The 18,265-nt window shown below is 33.9% G+C and overlaps 1 protein-coding gene across 1 annotated transcript in view; it reads right to left on the reverse strand.

The window, feature by feature from the left end:
* Nucleotides 1-7,888: 7,888 nt before the first annotated feature.
* LOC149422464 (uncharacterized) overlaps nt 7,889-18,265 on the reverse strand; it is an 84,958-nt gene continuing 74,581 nt past the window's right edge. Inside the window, exon 3 of the mRNA XM_089633820.1 lies at nt 7,889-10,049. Coding sequence (XP_089489946.1) covers nt 9,039-10,049 — 1,011 coding nt within the window. The 3' untranslated portion in view covers nt 7,889-9,038. The remainder of the gene's footprint in view (nt 10,050-18,265) is intronic.

The raw sequence follows: 18,265 nt of genomic DNA on the forward strand, positions 1-18,265 counted from the left end.
GGACAATATTCCAAATTGATTCAGACTACAAATATGCATACGGCTTATTAAAATGAATATAAAGCTCCACGTACGAAACATGTTTGTCTTAGTAAAAATGTGCAATGCGCATAAATGAACAAGTAATACCTAATTGAATATTTCTCAAGTTTCTTACTAAGCATTCGTAAACATGGCCGAATGCAGATGGGCAAGTTGTTTATTAAATTAATGTATTGCTTCTTAGTAATCTATGTTAATCTATTTTAATCGCAAAAAATAATGGAGTTCCGGTTTCTCACGTTATTATTGATTAGAGACAAATAGCTTACATAGTTTTTAATTGCGAATGTTATTCCTGTTGTAATTTGTGGCGACTAAAAACAGTAGGTGGAGTAAGCTGCGATATTTGATATCTGTTCCTTTTAATAAATAACCGTAACGTGGGATTTGAAAACGCCGAGTTACTATAGCCATCAAATTTTTATGATTTAAATTAAATATTGCCATAATTAATGACTTACACATTGCGGTGTGGTTTAGAGAAATGGCCAAAGCTTAAAAGCAAATGTGTATTAACGAGATGAAGATTGACTTGATTGAGCCATTCTCTCGGATTTAGAATACTCATCTCAAATACTTTCTTCTCGAGTGTTTATGAACAATTTGTTTCACAAGAGATGAGAGAAAATAATGAACGAAAACATGCAATAATGGTGTTTGTCTATAATCTTGTCCGTAATAATCGTAACTGTTATACTAATGGTCAGAATTCTTTTCAAAAAATACATGTGTGTAAAGGTAGCTCTTCGAATTCGAAACTGTTTAACTGTATGCTGTGGGAAGTACTGGGACTAGGTATCTGACATAGTGATGAACGTAATACGAATATCACTTACTAACAAATTTAAATGGTTGTACCTTTCAGAAATCGAAGTATTTAAAAAAAATGCCTTTTTCTTGTAAGTGGAAAGTTTCGATTGCTAAAACAGTGTAGGTAAAACCATCGACTTAAAAAAGGTTTTCTTTAAAATTGCAGACATTATTAACCCGATAATCTACTGTAAGTGCTAACTAGATATTTTGAGTCATTAATCAAATGTAATATTGCGAGAAACTAAATATTGCACATTTAATCCACTACTGTACACTATTGGCAAAGAGTGATGATTACCATAAAGCAAACGTTAATTATTTTTATATTAAAGTGTAATCAATTATAATTACTTTGTTTTCAAAACCAAATTATTTCACCGTTTTAAAATATTATAAATTCATCGAACATCTTTTATACGAACATCAACACAACTATGTTATTCTTGATCTAATATACATAAAAATATATCGTTAATCACTCTTCATTAAAAACGTGCACACTATTTAGACGAATATTCCAACATGGGTTGATAAACTAATTATTTAATTTAAGGTTATTAATTTCAATACAAACTAATAATATTTCGTTTTGTTTAAACAATTTGCAATGCGATTGTTATACGCCTATTGTGTTGGAATATGAACAATGTAATCGTTACGAGAATTCCGTACATTTTTCAAGTTCTTGCAAATGAGATATCGTGAAATTCCCAGGTAAAAGGAGATTGGCCTCATTACTTTAGTTATACATTATATTTGGACGTGTAAATAACACTTACAATCAGCCGGACCAGAAAAGCATTTATCATAAAGCTTGTAGTTAAAGTAGCAGCTTCGTTAGCTTACTCATTAGGCTTTATTGTCAAATTGTTATCCGGTGCTTTTTATGCATTTATCTCATCTTCAGAGGAAGGCTCTCAGGCATTAATGTCGGTTAGAAAACGGCTACCGTTATAAGTATGCTTATCCGGTCTAAATTCGTTGGACACAATTTGTAAGTTTGGATTAGGAAAAATATATGAATAATGCGAATAACGTGTTAAGACGGAAACCAGACCATCCTTATGTAAATAGATGGTCATCTCTGGACTAACGCTTTCATTATAGGCAAATTTGAAGAGTATTTTTGATGATATGGCACTTATAGCGGAAGAATGGAGAAATTAACGTCCGCACAGTATTCTATGAAGTGAAAATGGATGGGAGACAACGAAGATAAACCAGATCGAACGGCTAAGTGCATTAAAAAAACTTGAGTCGGGTCTTAACAAAAACCGGAAGGAAATTTGAAAAAAAAAGTAATTTTTAAAAATAAAAAATTTCTAATAAATTTATTAAATGATTTAATTGTTTCAAATATTTTGATAAGGACGTTTTAGAACTTTGTTAAAATGAAGGTGAGGTTAATACCTGAAAATATAATATTTCAAGAAAAAAAATATTGCTCGTTTGTTCTGTACAATTATTAGTGGTTTTAATCATCTTATTTCTGAGCGTTATCTAACGATATAGAACTTATAACAATGTGGGTCTATCATCGTCTACCGTCGCGTCGTGAATAACAATAATTATTATCATTGAACCGGGCACTTTATAGAATGCATCGTATAATTATTTGATTCGATTCCACAAAATAATTATCTAACGATAAAAAGCAAGATGATTTAAATGCAATACAATACGTTCAGTTCTCGATAATTTTCTAATAATTGAAGCAGATATAATCATCACACCACCGGATATAAAATGCATTCGTATAGTTATCCGTTTATTCATATTTTAGGGCCGCTCGGGAAAAAACTTTGTTTTTGAAATCTGTACAATTTGATGACGACTAACATATCTTTCATTCAGTTCTTATTATTTTTTTTTATTGTTTTATTTAATTTATTGATTGAGCAAGTCCTGTTTAAACTCAAGGGATTTTCATTTCGTTTGTCTGTAAATATGTTTACGTGTTCCGTGACTGTTCAATAATTTCTAGATGGTAGCCTTGTTGGATAGTCTGCTTTTACTCCGCCAGAGTTCACTTAAGCTGTTAAGGTGTCAAATCAGAATAATCAACATTAACAAGCAGGTATTATCCTGATACTATTAGAGATGTAATCACATCGCTCCTTAATTCAAATTGCAGGACTACGTTAGAAAAAAGCAGTAATAATAGTGAACTAGTTGTATGAGATGCAGTTGGTCCATGGAAGTAAATGTTGTGTCATCAATTATTGAGAGATGCATGAGGCTAATGCTCGGAGCTATTAGGCTTCGGGATGCAATGATTCTGTAGGCTATTTATCGCATTTATCGTACTGTTTCCATCCAGTTTAGGAGTGTAAGAGAACGGGCATTTTAAAACATCTCTAATGATATTAGTACATAATAACACGGCCAACAAAGCGCGGTACTCTTTGATTATAATGTTTGAATGCGTATTCAGGAAGGCTTAGCGGGTCACGCCGCTTCCTCTCAATCTATCTGATTTCGAAAAACATCTCTGATTTGATTGATTATTTAATCGGGTGATGAGAGAACTGAAAACATTACGCATGCGCTTTGGGAGAAGGCTACTTTAAGGCTACTTTAATGCTGCTTATGTTGCTGGAGATGTTTGCTAGGGAGATTCGACGAAGTCCATTTACTTCTGTAAGAGACCTAATCATCAGTGTCAAAAGACCTTTTCTTATATGTGAATATGCCAGATAAATTTGCAAATAGAATATTGCATTGTGAAGGTGTCCTCTTTTATAATTACTAATACTAATTTCGGTAGTGATTCTGTCTGTAACTCGAGTTAAAACTTGGATTTGATTTGTATTTAAGTGCAATTTAAAAAATTGGAACTGATTGTGGGCACAATTCGGACCAGCGATAAAGTAGGTACCAAAATTATTATATTTTTAAATTATTTCACGTGAAATGTGTTTAACTTATTTTTTTTAATTTTTTTATAGACGTAGTAATTTTTCAAGTTTGCTAATGATGTGAACAGGTGAATTTGAAAAGCAAATGAGAGTGTCTCTTGAGAATGTTTGTTTTTGAAGTTTTGAAAAAATGATCCTGTTTTATAATTAGGTACCATCCCTTATTTACTTTTTATATTGTAATAGTTCCACTTGCTTCAGACAGTTGGATTTATTATGCCGTATCGCATTTAAAAAAGATACATAACCACATAATTAAATTTTTATAGCAGATGAATTAATGTCGCAAGTTTAATGCCGACTTATGTAATATTATTAAAGTCAAATCAAAGTTTAAAATCCGCTTAAAAATCGATGCTAACGACTCATTAATTTTATTGGACATAAAAATGAACCCTTAAAGATCAAAGATAGTGACATTTTTTACAACCTGAAAATGTGATAAATTATTTTTTTTTAAATCAAAGAAAGTTTTGAAAAACAACAATAAAAAAATTATCCCAAAAAAAATTTTTTTTAGAAGATAGTTTGTAACACGTTTAGGCTCAATAAAAATTAATGATTTATAACATTTTACAAATCTGTAAAAGGCATTAAATTTTTTATGATTTCAGTTGAATTATCAAATGACGATCTGCCATTGGCACGCCTTAACAGGTAGGTTATAAGCCTTAATGATGTATACATATTTATATACCAACGTGTTAATTGCTATTGACATATGATATTCGGTCATTTAACATCCAACATATGTAAAACAGAATATTTAAGTTTTGTAGGTAGGTACTGAAATAGTTTTAAAAAACGTACTTAAGCAGTTTGAATAAATTAAAACAATTATTAATTTAAGTACCTACCTAACCCACGGCGAAGCAAATACCTACATTTGAATTTAGTTTGCTTAAATGTCTTAAAGCGTTGGTAAGCTGGTAATGAGAACTTGTGATTTTATCATAGATAATTTTTATGGTTTTTTACGATGTCGTTTAACCCTTTCAGACCGTGTGTTTATTTGAAAATATATAGATTTCAGATTTATTCCCTCGCTATCTAGAGCGAATAAAAATTGCCTTTTTTTCTTTCTCCAATTGGTGGTATAACTGGCTTTGACAAATATTTTTTAAATTTGATTTTCGCTATTAGTTCCATCGGTAGCCGTTTTTATATTTTGATATGCGATTTTTGAAACACGCCCTTGTGACGTGATGTTCTTTCAAATGATAAAAAAACACACATTCACACCAAATTTTTTAAAATAACTTCAGTAAGTTGTTTTCAAGAATCAAATATTTTTTTCCCCTGCCATTTTTAATTAAGATCTGAAAAGGTAAATTTTTTTTTATCTAGCCTTAGGTATGTTGCCATATAAGGTTTTACTGTACCTATAAACAGCCTTACTAAAAAACTTGATGTAAATATTCAGCGGCGGGTAATGCAAGAACAGTGAAAAACTTGACTTATTACCATGGCGTTTGTTTGGTTAAAACGGTCTTAAACCAGGCTCAAGGCCAGCTTTATCACACCAACGTTGAACGGGTGTGCAAGAATTTAATTAGTAAAACGGATGGTACATAATACAATGAAAACAATTATTTTGCTGTTAGGATTAATTTATAATACCCAGGTACAATACTCATGTTGACTTTGCAATCAGAAAAAAATAAATTAAGTGAAAAAAAGCCGTACGCAGGCCCTAGCGGTAATGGATTAATCCACTAGTTGATAAGTATCATTTTATTATCAATTGACTTAAGAAAGAGCAAGCAAAGTATATTGTATGTGTTCCATTAATGTGCAGTTTGCATATTTATATTTCAAGATACTAATTGTGCATCGTTTACGATTGCTAACGCAGCCATACCAGTTTAGATAATAGCATATGAATAAATCGGATATTTAATGGTACAAAGCATGTGTGCTACGGTACAGCTTACACAGCTTTATCGAACATGTCGTATGAGTCCCGTCTATTTCGTAAGAGTGTACAAAGATACTATGTACCAATATAATTTTGTAAGAAAATTACAATTTCCTTGTAGATAATTTTTTTAAATTAGCAATCCAGTATGATAAAAAGTGTTGATTTGAACAGAAAATAAAAATTAGGGATGAACGCAAATAATTACACAATTGTGTCGAGTATTTGTAAAAAGATTTTAATTTTTGTCTGTTGCAATAATTAGATTAAATTAAACAAATATCTGCATTGTTTTGATTCTTAAATGTCTTTACATTGTTGATAGCAAATTAATAAACGTGTTTTAGATGTCATAATCACTTCATTTTTAATTGTTTCATATAAAAAGAATTCGTAAAAAAAATCACAAACTCTGACCAATCATTAGCAAACATGTAAGGAATGATGGTCGATGACTTCATAAAATAAATTGTATATTATTTGGACGCATCTATGGTAAACTTTTAAATGAACATACAAAGCGTTGTTTTGGCTTTTTCTAACACTGCTGAAATCACACATTGCACCGTAAAATAAAAGGAAATATAAGCAATTTCATAGTTATTTCGCCGTAAATGGCCAAAAAAGACTCTACTTCTATCGATGTACTGTGCACTAAAAGGCACAAAAATGCCAGAAGGGTTCGGTTTACATAGAACCCTTCGTTCTATCCAGGAGTTTCAGGACAAAAGATTTAAAAAAATTGTGGTTTGAAAGAAGTAATCGATATTTTAATTTAGAGGTTTAAATATACACATCTTGGAAAATATTGCAGTCGAAAATAGCTAATATTACATAGTATTATTCACTAAAAGTTGATTGGCGGGTACTATTAAATAAAATCATTTCTTCAAAATTGATGTTCTTAGACATTGAAACTTGCAACATTGAATATGAAAAGGCTCTCTGGTTCTACAAAAAAAAACAAGCTTTGCATACAACCATGTTTGGGTTAGAAAACACACTGCACCACAATTATTGTATTCCTAATTCGTAATCCGTCTTTGAATTCATAATATTTTATAGTTTTCGATGATAATGTATTTTATATTTATGACAGCGTTAACATTTAAACAGAATAAAGTCATTTTTCCAAAACAACGGTGATGGGTGTTTTGCTGAAGCTCAGGGCCTCGATTCTCGACGAAGTCATTCCACTCGTTGTTTGAGTGGAATGACTTTAGACGTTTTGCGTATGGAAGTATTTTCCATCGACGAGACTCAAAAATAAGGACTTCGACCAATGTATATACTTTCGACGGCGATTGTGACCGGCCTGGATTGGAGAATCGATACCCAGGTGCATAAAATTACGATTGCTGATTTGTGTTCCAAATTATGGCACCAAAGTTTTTATTAGTGTTTTGGTTTAGTGTGAAATATATTTATGTGTTGACTAATGATTTTATGCGCATTATTGCAATGCGAAATCATGATCTTATTTTACTGCTGGTCTCGAATAATCGAATTCACATTTATAAATTTGCAATAAACGATAATCGTAACTGGCGCTTGACTCGGAATATTGTTCTGCCCTGCTATCCCATTAACCCGTAGATACTTTAACCCTTCAATTGCTGATGTAACTATAATTTAGATAGAAATCGAGATATAATCGATTGGTAAAACTGATCTAATTTTGGAAACGATGTTATAATGCACCACGTTAAATGATTGCAAAAAATCAATCCGTTTGAAGAAGGTGCCAACACCTTTAAGTTACGAAAATTGTGGTGTAATGTTTCATGGGACTAATATATTATTATGTATCAGTTGTGGTCCGTGACTTTTCAAATAACAAATAATGTTTAATCAATTAATAATGTCGTATTTTTAAATCTAACCATTCTATCTCACTGATAAGTCACGAACCGCCACTGTTATAAATATGTACTTTAAAAAAAAATCCGTTTGATGGTAGGAAGGTTTATGTAAGCGCATTTCCCTAGAAAATGAGTGTTATTGAATTGAAGTAACATTTTTAATTAAGGTTTTTGCTATGTTAGCTACTCAATGAAATACTTATAGTTGATTTGTTAGTTAAATTTGTAACCGCTGTTTTCAAAGGGTTAAGGCAGTTCAATTCAGTTCTCATGACTTTTGACCTCTGTTATTTGAAAATTATAATCATTTTGCGGGCGATTAGAGTCACTCCGCCAGGCAGAAGATTAGGTGACGTTTTGACAACGCGGTTGAGAATCGCCGAGGAGAAATTACATTACACAGACTAAACCTTATATTACGGTCGCTTGTTGGGAACATTGCCATCAATCACACTTTGTTAAGGCTTTGTACACAGTCATTTCTGCCAATTATTGTAAACCCTTTATTAGCTGTTCATTTTTAAACAGGAAGTTATTGAATGGACGAATCTAAAAGGAACATGTGCATTGAGGAGCTAACCCAAAAAAAACATTGTGAAACCAAGTAGGAAACATTCAATTGTTCACGATGAGATGCAATTTGACTAAACCTTTTAATCGGGTCCCATAACGAACGCAATCAACAATAAGATGCCAAAAATGCACAGTATCTATGCACTGTAAAAAATATGACAGCATCTCAAATCTGACAAATAAAACATTTTAAAAAAGAGTTGCAACAAAAGGCATCTGATATTAATCGTATGTGATATTAGCTGAGAAGAGCATTTTGTAATTTATAAGACCGAAGTTTTTGCACGGTTATTTTTTTAATTTTTCTGCATTGACGTGTAACTGCGATCTATGCTATTTGCAATGATTGTACAAGATAACTATCAATATTGACACTATACAAATAAGAGAATAGATGCTGAATGCTGACAGAGCGTAAGGTCAGACCTTACATGCATCGATCTACAAGGTGGATTAGAATGCAAGCAAAAGATGCTGACTAAATATCAGACACAACTTGTCACTCACTTCCCCCCCTGACCTTGCAGCTAGCGGGTTCAAGGAAAATATCAAAACTTTACCTGCATTGGCGTAGGCACAAGGATGTTTTTAAACTTGAAGGCAGGTAGTAACTATGAATTTATTGTATAAAATATATTATTTAAAAGTTCCTCGTTGCGCAAGATAACATGCTTGTACCTTTGAATGCCACATTAAGACATACAATATTTAGTCGATTCAATTTGAATCAAATGAATGTGAATACATTATAGTGAGTACAGTAAAATTTGAACGAATGCATAAACACATTTGATACCGATCTTACACAAATTATCATTTCCTTTACATTTAGAACACCAGTTGACGATACCTATTATTTAGTATGATTGTCTTTGAACTTTGAACATTGTACTCAGTTCGCGGTGTTAACCGTCAAACCTTGGTGGTAAGGTCCAGGGGAGCGGTCCGGTGGAGTTTTAATCTCTTCACGTCGTGTCTCGCTGAGAACAGTTCTCCCGCCCCCGTGTCATCGTGTGATCCCCCGTGTCCATCACTATCACCGTCTCCTTCTTCATCCTCGGGAGTAGCTCTTCTCTCATCGCTGGAGAAACTTCCAGACTTCATGGAGAGATCCATTGGGTTTTCTTGAATGGGTGACGATGAACTCTTCCGTGATACTGTGAGACCGCTGGCAAAATTTAACGAAGTTAACGTTAAAGGTATCGGTCTTGGTAAGTCATCAGTGGCTCTCGGGGAATCTAATTCTTCGGGGTCTAAGGATTCATTGTCTTCGTTATCGACTGGCGGGGATTTAACGCTACCACTTGAAGGGGACGATCTTTGGGACTTTAACACAGCGTCCAGATAAAATCTTTTCGTGAAGGACTCTACACTACTTTCGTTATTATTGTTATTCGTATAGCGGTTGTTATTGTTGGTGGCGGGTTTGAGTAAGCCTCTAGGAGGATAGAGAGCTGGGTGAAATCCCCCGGGAAACAACATGTGGGGAGGTGGCAAGAGAGAATGGGAAGGTGGGAAGCCAGGTAATGGGAGACCGTGGAAGGGGAGAGGCATGAACAGATCAGCAGCTGCGAGCGCTCTTCTACGGTTTTCATCATCGTTGTGGTGTGGGCTTTCTGGAGACATTCCTTTGTGGTATTCATCTAAGAGCAGATCTCTGGACTGGGCTCCTTGCTGCGGAGGGCCCTGGCCACCTCTCATCTGACTGGCTGCCTGTTGTTGCTCCTGGAGAAGGCAGTGTATCTTGAACCAATTAGACCGGCGGCCATAGCGGGAGCCGCTCTTGGACATGCCCACCAGCAGGCACTTGCGCAGGCGGCACGCTTTGCACGCGGTGCGGTTCTTCTTGTTGATGATGCACTCGCCGTTGTTCTTGCACTCCGAGATGGAGCTCAGGTTGTTGTAGGACCGGCCGAAGAAAGACTGAAACAAAATTAAATTCATTAAAATGTTGCTGTAATAATTCGTATCATTCATCCTTCTAGGCTCTCGAAATAATTAATAAAATCTGAGACGTGCAAAGTGCAGTTAGTCATTTTTTTCCTTGAAAATACGACCAAAGCGTTCAATCTTTTTGTCAATATTAAAAAGAGATTCGGTGTTTTTATTCTCATTTCGAAGTGTTTAGTTTTTAAAATACTACCTGGAAATCATTACTTAAAAAACTTATAATAATATTAATAAAATCGATATCGTAGAAAAGCAAAATGGGACGTATAAAATTTGACTTGCATACTGATTTATTTCATTTCGTATCAAACTGCATGTTATTAGCTGCGATGAGAATGTAAGTCACGATTTTAAAACGATCCCCAATGATTAATGTCGGGTTCAGTTTTTCGTTCGCCTAATAATGAAGTAATTTGTAGAGTAATTAAATCTCGAATCGTGTTATTCCATCAATTTTAAAAATACGTATTAAAATATTTTAAATTGATAGTTATTAATCAACGTCTTGACATGCATTAAAGCTTTTTACGTCCGCGCGTTTGATATATTTGGAAGTGTTCTTAAATAAGGTTTCGAGAGTAATCATTAAACCAAATACAGGTGATTAATGGTACGGGCAAATGCGAGCATTACTCTTAAAACAAATATCACGACTTGTAAATACTCAAATATATCTCACAGTGAGATTAAAACGTTTCACACTAATTATAATTACTAAAGTAATCAAGTACAATGTTCAAATAATAAAATTGAATAATTTCGAAGGTGACCCCTGCTTGAGATTTGTGGAGGAGGATTTTTTGCAATCAAGCTAGGGTCCGAGAGTCTTTTTAGACTATTATTGTTTTTTTAAGCGCCTTTAAGCAGATTTACTATGTGTTGATATGCAAATTCTTCAGGTAAAATGTTATAAGTGTTCATATTTACTTTTTATGCCCATTCTTTTTTTGTATAGAATTCCATCTGCCTAGAGTCAGTGCGAACTAAGGAATCTTTAATTGGGGAATGTTGCTATCTTAAATGAAGTAGGGGAAGGAAAAGAAGAGGAAAGAGGGAAGGTTGGATAATACCTACCTGGCTATAAAGATCTTAGAACAAACATAACTGGGGCCGCTTCAATTTTATTTCTGAATGGTTTTCTATCATCAAAGCGACACTGAAATTGTCTTTCACTTTGGAATGAAGTTCAAATAAAACTACTTACTAGGTAAATCATTTTGAAATGAACCGGATTTAAATTATTTACCCTGTCCGGGTTTCTGAACCCCCGACCTCAAGTCCGAAGTGAAAAACTTATTGCTCATTACTAAGTTGGATAATCTCTGGCGCCAGTTAAAATTTTACAGTGTTAAATATGGTAACTGCGGTTTACACGTCACGAACTGTTTAAAACTGGTGATATGATGAATACGCAAGCACGTCAGAATGGTGAAGATTTCCTCTTACATACCAGGAACGCAAAGGGGTTGAGAGGGGTGAGGGGAATGTTGCTAATGCGAACAAACAAATTACACTCCAGCGTAGATTACACACTCCACAATTAAAACAGGCGTTAACATGCCTCACTCTACTCAAATAGAACGTGTTTAGCAAACACACTATCCGCAAACACGGGCAATCTAAATAACTCAAAGCTCGCTTGGTTATCCCACTCTAGGGCAATTATCGCATCCACTTCAGACCACGCTTTCAATACTCTTCTGGCAGATTTCGCTGAAGAAAATACAGGCAAAATTAATCCTTGAATGATTTTTGTTGATTGAGTTAACGAGCGTGTTTTACCTGAACGTTTATTCTGATCACCTGTTTTCACCTTGTGAATATTTCGAAGCGCCTATAACTATACTTGTTAAGTTAAATATCACGCTTGGTAAAATTAAGAAAACATCTGTTTAAAAGGTGGGAAAAAAGGGACGTGCCGTGAATTTCATAATTTATTCGCAACGAAAGTACAATTTGCGGGTATATTCCCAATGATTTAAAAGTATTTGAGTTATTTTATGAAAGCGTGAAGGCACAGGCAAAGTAACTTCGATTTTAGACAATATTTGAGAGCGCTGCGATCGATTAAAGTGTTTTAAATGGCCTCACCGAGATAGAAAAACTCATAGGAAAACTATGTATGTATATTAAAAAAAGCTCAATTGTCCAAGTGCGTGTGTTTTATATTAATCAAGCGGTGCGGTGTTCAGGAATACGTTGTTGCTACGTTATGAAAGGAGATGATTCTAGATAATATTCCAAAACAATTTTATGATTTTGTAATTTTTATAATCTATTGCTTCGCAAAGAACACAAATTTTTACATTTCTCAAATGTATTAAAATACCCTCTTATTAGATAATAAATCAAAATAAAATTAAATAATCATCGCAGATAAAAATTATAAATAAAAAAAGAAAAACAATTCAGATATATGGTGCTGTTTTTTCCTTTGGACGTTGAAAAAACTGACAAACTTGAATGAGAAGAAAATTGAATGCTAAGAACAAATTTCAAAGACAAAGTGAGTACCTTGGTGTTACCATAGTACAGTATATTTCTTGATGATTTTGCCGCACTACATATTATTTTGCACTTAACCAAAATCTTATACCTACCAATTGACCATCAATCTTAATTTTGATAAAATCAATACATTACGGTTTCAAAGAATTTTTTTACTTCCCTATTTATTGCTCTTTTCTGGAATTTTAATAATTGGATCAACAAAAAAAACCCACTTTTAATCTCGATGTAAAACCAATATAAGAATAACGACTGTTTGGCTTTGACGAAGTTTTCCATGGTAATTAATATTATCTAATGTTGAAAATAAATTCTCAAATCCAGAACGAGAGTAGAGTTGTTTTTTAATAGAATCAGTAAATGTATGTAAAGTATATGACGAGTACATAAAAAAAAATTGGGGCTTACATTTTTTAATTAGCATTAAATAGCATTATTAATGGGTACAAGTAGTATTTTTATGTACCTAAGTGACGAAAATTGAAAAAGTTACGATAATCCACTGGATCATACCATATCTGAACTCCTATTTAAGAACTATAATGATGGTTTAAATGATATTATAAATAGATGACGCAGCGAAGCAATTATTTGTTTTGGTCTTGAACCCAGCAAAACAAGGGGTACGTTTGTAACTTTAAATGGTTCGATGTTACTAAATCTGAAATGGACAAAGAGCGAACAGATCTTTTGTGTCTTGATTTGAGATCTCTCAATGTTGAAATGACATAATTGAACTTTACATCCGTTTGGTAGGTAAATTAATTTACTTTAATTCTTATCGATACACAAATATTTAAATGAGTTTTTCAAACAATGCCGAGCGCAATTTTCCATTTCCCTCTGTTGCAACCCGGCGGGCAGGTTGCCCAAGCCGTAATAATCTCATTTCGCCAGAAACAATACGACAGTGGGTACATTGGCGCAGGAAATCGCCTTCATACTCTGAATCCGATCTTACATAAATAGTTTTTATGCCGTTTGACAATCCAATACGGGGCTCGATTCAATAATGGCATGTCTGGCGTACTTGATACTTCTTCTACTAGCGGTTGCAATTGCCGATGGGATGTCCAGGCGAAATGACATGAATTAAATATTGCACGGAGAGGCAGACCGCCATTACGGCGAGGGCATTATTTTCCTAACGAAACATTAAGTAGCTTGATGGCTGATAGCTACTGGCTTACACAATGTGTCGTCCTCGATTGAGACGATGCAGGTAGAATTGATGGACCCGCGATTCTCAACTATTCCTCCTATTGCAATAAATTAAACAATTTTAATTTTTCCTACATGTTTGACATTTTCAAAATTGTAAATGATATTTTTATTCATAATAAGTTTTATTTTATTTTAGTTATCTGTACATTCAAGTTCATAAATGACTAATTTATTATAACTTTCATAGATTCAATAAGATTTTTTCGTATTTAAGAATGCATTTAAATTATTTGTAATTCAGTTAAAAACGGGATTGCAGATTGCAGGCCCTTAAGGAATGAATTTATAGGGTTCCTTACAAACTTTTAGTAAAAGAGGAATATATTATCAAATTATTATTTACATAGTCTGAAAACTCCATCATCCGCAAAAAATAATCGAATTCCGATTATTGAACAGTATTGAATGTATTACCTAGACACGTACACAGCACATAAATTCTATATTAAAGCATTAATATCAAGATGATTGAAATCATTAACACCATTAATGTTTATTACAGCATATTATTTGAGCTAATCGTTGTTCTTAAGGTCAGAGAATTACTAATATTGTCTTCGTGTTCCGAAGGAATCTTATCAAAATCATTATGTATAATTGAACAATTGAGTGAAATGTGTTCATACAATATCATTAAAGAACAAATAAAAGTGCTTAGTTGTCATTATCCAATCAGCAAGTTCAAGTAGCCAGTACCAACAAACATCGTAGGCAGCAGGGAGCATTGATCAAAATTGTGTTATCATTTTAAACTACTCGGTAAATACGCGCTGCTGGGGGTAGATAAACTCACAAGGAAAACTTATACAGTTCACTTTGAATATTAGAGATGGCAGCACTTCCGTGAGTGTGCAAGTTTGTACCACAAACGTTAGTGCAAGAATCAAATAGATATTTTAAATTAAAAATAAAGTTTGAGAAACCAGTAAGTACAATAAGTACTTTAGCGCAACTAAATCGTCTGGTCCGAGTTGGAGCAAGTTGGCAGCAACGTTTCGATACGCGTGCCTTGCGCAACAGTATTTTGATGTCACAAACGATTATGAACTCGCATGTGTGACAATATACGTCACACTATTATAAACACATTTTTGAATGGGTTAACAGACGAATTTAACCATGACACTATTGAGATTTGATTGCGGATTTCCAAAATGTATCTTGATAGTCTTCATAATTATTTGTTTTTGCTGTTGGTATAACTGATAAAAATAAATTTATTTGGTATAAAAAATATTATATTCATGTAACCACTCGTATACGAGTTTCTGCTTTTCCGTGTGTTCTATATCTTTTATAATTTTTATCACGGTTCAGAATTTATTTCCCTTAATGAAAAGATTGAGGGAAAACGTGGAATTGGAAGACGACAGATGTCCTTGAAGTGATTTTCCACAAAAAAGGCGCTTTACAATTATTATTGACAAATCGAAGGTTCTTGACGAGTATTGAAGACACTGTTGTGAGGTGGTAGAAACTCTCAATATATCCATGGCGAAAAACCAATGTTCTGAAGAGCTATATACTTCCCAACCTTCACCTCCTTCTTCCACTCAGCCTCACTACATACCCAAATGCCATATACTTAATGGCCCTGGGCAGTTGGGCCTCTATGGTATTCACATAAAAAATTCAATTCCACGAGTGGAGAAGGCACGATTGACAACTTAGTCTGCCTCGCAAAAAATGTGTGAAAAAAACACGACAATATTTTCCAACCATATCAAAGGGATGTTCCTTATTTTAAATAAATTAGCGAACGAAAATTTTGAAATTCAAATCAATTTAGAACGAACAACGAAATCGTAAGTAAGTTTGTCAGTTTATTACCGGTAATCGGGAAAATCCATCGATTAATCGACAGTGAAACCATTTCGCTGCCAACTGGTGAAGAACGGTTACAGGTAGGTAACTGTTACCGTGACTATTGGAGCCAGTTGGAGTATATGTCACGTCAAATAAAAATAAAATTACCATCACTGGGTATGTTAATATCCCACTTCTTACGTATAGATATTTATGAGCCTGGCTGGCTGACCTATTCACCATATATGATTTAGTATCACGTCATGTGCATATTATTGTAAATCATAATGCGATCGCTTTTATGATAAATATGTAATTACAATTTCCACATTATTCTACCATATAAATAAAGTGAACGTGGATTGCAGAAGATGTCCTCTATAATTAGTTACAGAAGCGAACTAATAACAATTGAAAAAAACGTACTTGAATAAAATATGGTATTGAACGTTAAATTCTATGTCACAGTTTATTCTTGTTTTTGTTTAATCCTAGGATTGTAAATATTGTTTTTATTACAGCCAACTCTATTTAGAGAAGAAGTCAATACCTCGCCATACGTAGGTACTTAATATTTTTTTTTTTTTTTTTTTAAAGAAAGACAAACATTCCCGGGTTACGAATAACCCAACAATGTTTGAAAATCTCCTACTACCACCACAGAAAGCCGAAAATGTTGCTTGTGTTGTGATGGAGGACTTAGCCAGCCGAGGAATCGAACACGCGACGCTCGGGTGAGACCCAAGCGCTATGCCCACTCAACCACTGACCGGTCACTTAGATAAATTATTCAGAGATGATCTTTTTTAAATTGTATGTTTGTATTTACTCACCTTCGCAATTTAACTGACCTTTATGTTTCTATAAACCATTTGTATGAACCCAATAAAGTAAGCAGCCGAACGGATGTTAACCTGCATTAAGACAGTTCTTCTAGGAGCAGTTGAGACATAATTAAGAAATTAAACAATTTAGCTAATTACCTAAAATTCCGAAGGTTGTGCAGCCCTGAAAACCCAACTACTTAACAACATAACGGAATATTCCAAGGTCGTGAAAATTGCTTCAAAATTTTTATTTAAACAAGTTAGCGTGAATCACCATTGTTACGGAGGTTGCATAACGCATAATGGTCTGGTACATATCTTAAAAGCCTTATGAAACTTATTGTAAAGGCACTTTGATAATGGGGATATACGGTGTTCACGTTCCCATAAAGTTGTTTGTTCACAGTGGTTGCATTTAATGGTACCCATTTAATTTGAGATACCCGAGTTGCGATGGCGCCGGAAAGATACGGTGGCACATTTAATTCACTCTTATTTTCTGAAAACAGAACGTATATCATTTTCAGCGTTACATTGTTTTTTTGGCAGTCATTGTTATTGAAAATCTCATTGAAAAACATATCCTAGGAGAATACTGTCGTGTTGAATATGGCTAAGAAAACATTAACATTGAATAAATAATAATCTACTGATTGCATCTTTGTAAATGCGACGTAAGACTCTGATAACGGGGGTTTGCTCGACGCTCACATTTTAATTATTTATGATGAACGTATTACTAAAATCTCAAAAGTTTCTAAAGGGATCCCTATGGATTTAAATTATGTATATTTAAGATCCATAAAAACAGGACCTTAGCTTTCAAATATTTGATGTAAAACGGTTTGAAAATTCTATAAACCGTTTTTCAACTATAAAATTAGCGGTAAGCAACAAATTTTATTATTATAGACGACGAACTAGTAACTTCCCTCTAGATCCCTCTAGATACATATTATATTAATTAGAAATAATTCAAATAAATCCCACGATAAGATCGATTTCTAGGCTTGCTAGGGCAAAGTCGGCCGTAGGTCCGTTCATTAGGTCGGGCGGCGCGCCGAATATTATTTTTCACGACTTCATCACTTGTCGTTAAGATTCCCATTCTATTTTAGAGATTTGATAGGACGAATTCAACCGCAGGTTTGTCCAATACATCAGGGCCGCGCGTCGCAAGTTCTTGTGCACGGCTACTTCACTTACGTCGTTAAGATTCTGGCTTCATTTTAGGGCATTTTCTCGTCTGAATCATAGCATTAAACAAAAGAAAACATTTTCAGATTACCTATCTACTTTATAAGACAGAGTAAAGTCTATGTATATATTTATAGCTCAAAGACCGTAATCTAAATAATTCCGACTTGTGAACAATGTGCGAATCGTCTGTCCTTGAAATGGTAGCGGAAAATGCGATCATATCTCTTCGTGCTGCGTACGCAACAGAAATAAACAATCTAGAGCAGAAAATAGATAAGTGCTGAGTATAGACAAGCAGAGACTAAATGCAGGAAATAGGTTGTGAAACCGTCCTGCTTCAAGGAGCCTGAAATCGACAATGGAAATGGTTCAGAGCGCCTGTGAATCACAACGATCCATTCAGATCTATTTAATAATAACGAGATTTGTAATATTTAAATAAGTAACATTTAATGTTTTTTAAATACCCTGTTCGTTGGGACGACGTTAAAAATTTACGAATGCTACAAATTTTGACGCCCTCCATAGTTGAGGGGTGAACCTAATTGAGAAAAATTAAAAAAAAAACATGTCTAGTATTTCGATTCGAATCTTACGTGACGCCGAATGGTTTAACGTTTCTGT

The sequence above is a fragment of the Hesperophylax consimilis genome, chromosome 7 (assembly GCF_061612785.1).
Source record: "Hesperophylax consimilis isolate HC1 chromosome 7, BYU_Hcon_1.0, whole genome shotgun sequence".
NCBI classification, from domain to species: domain Eukaryota; kingdom Metazoa; phylum Arthropoda; class Insecta; order Trichoptera; family Limnephilidae; genus Hesperophylax; species Hesperophylax consimilis.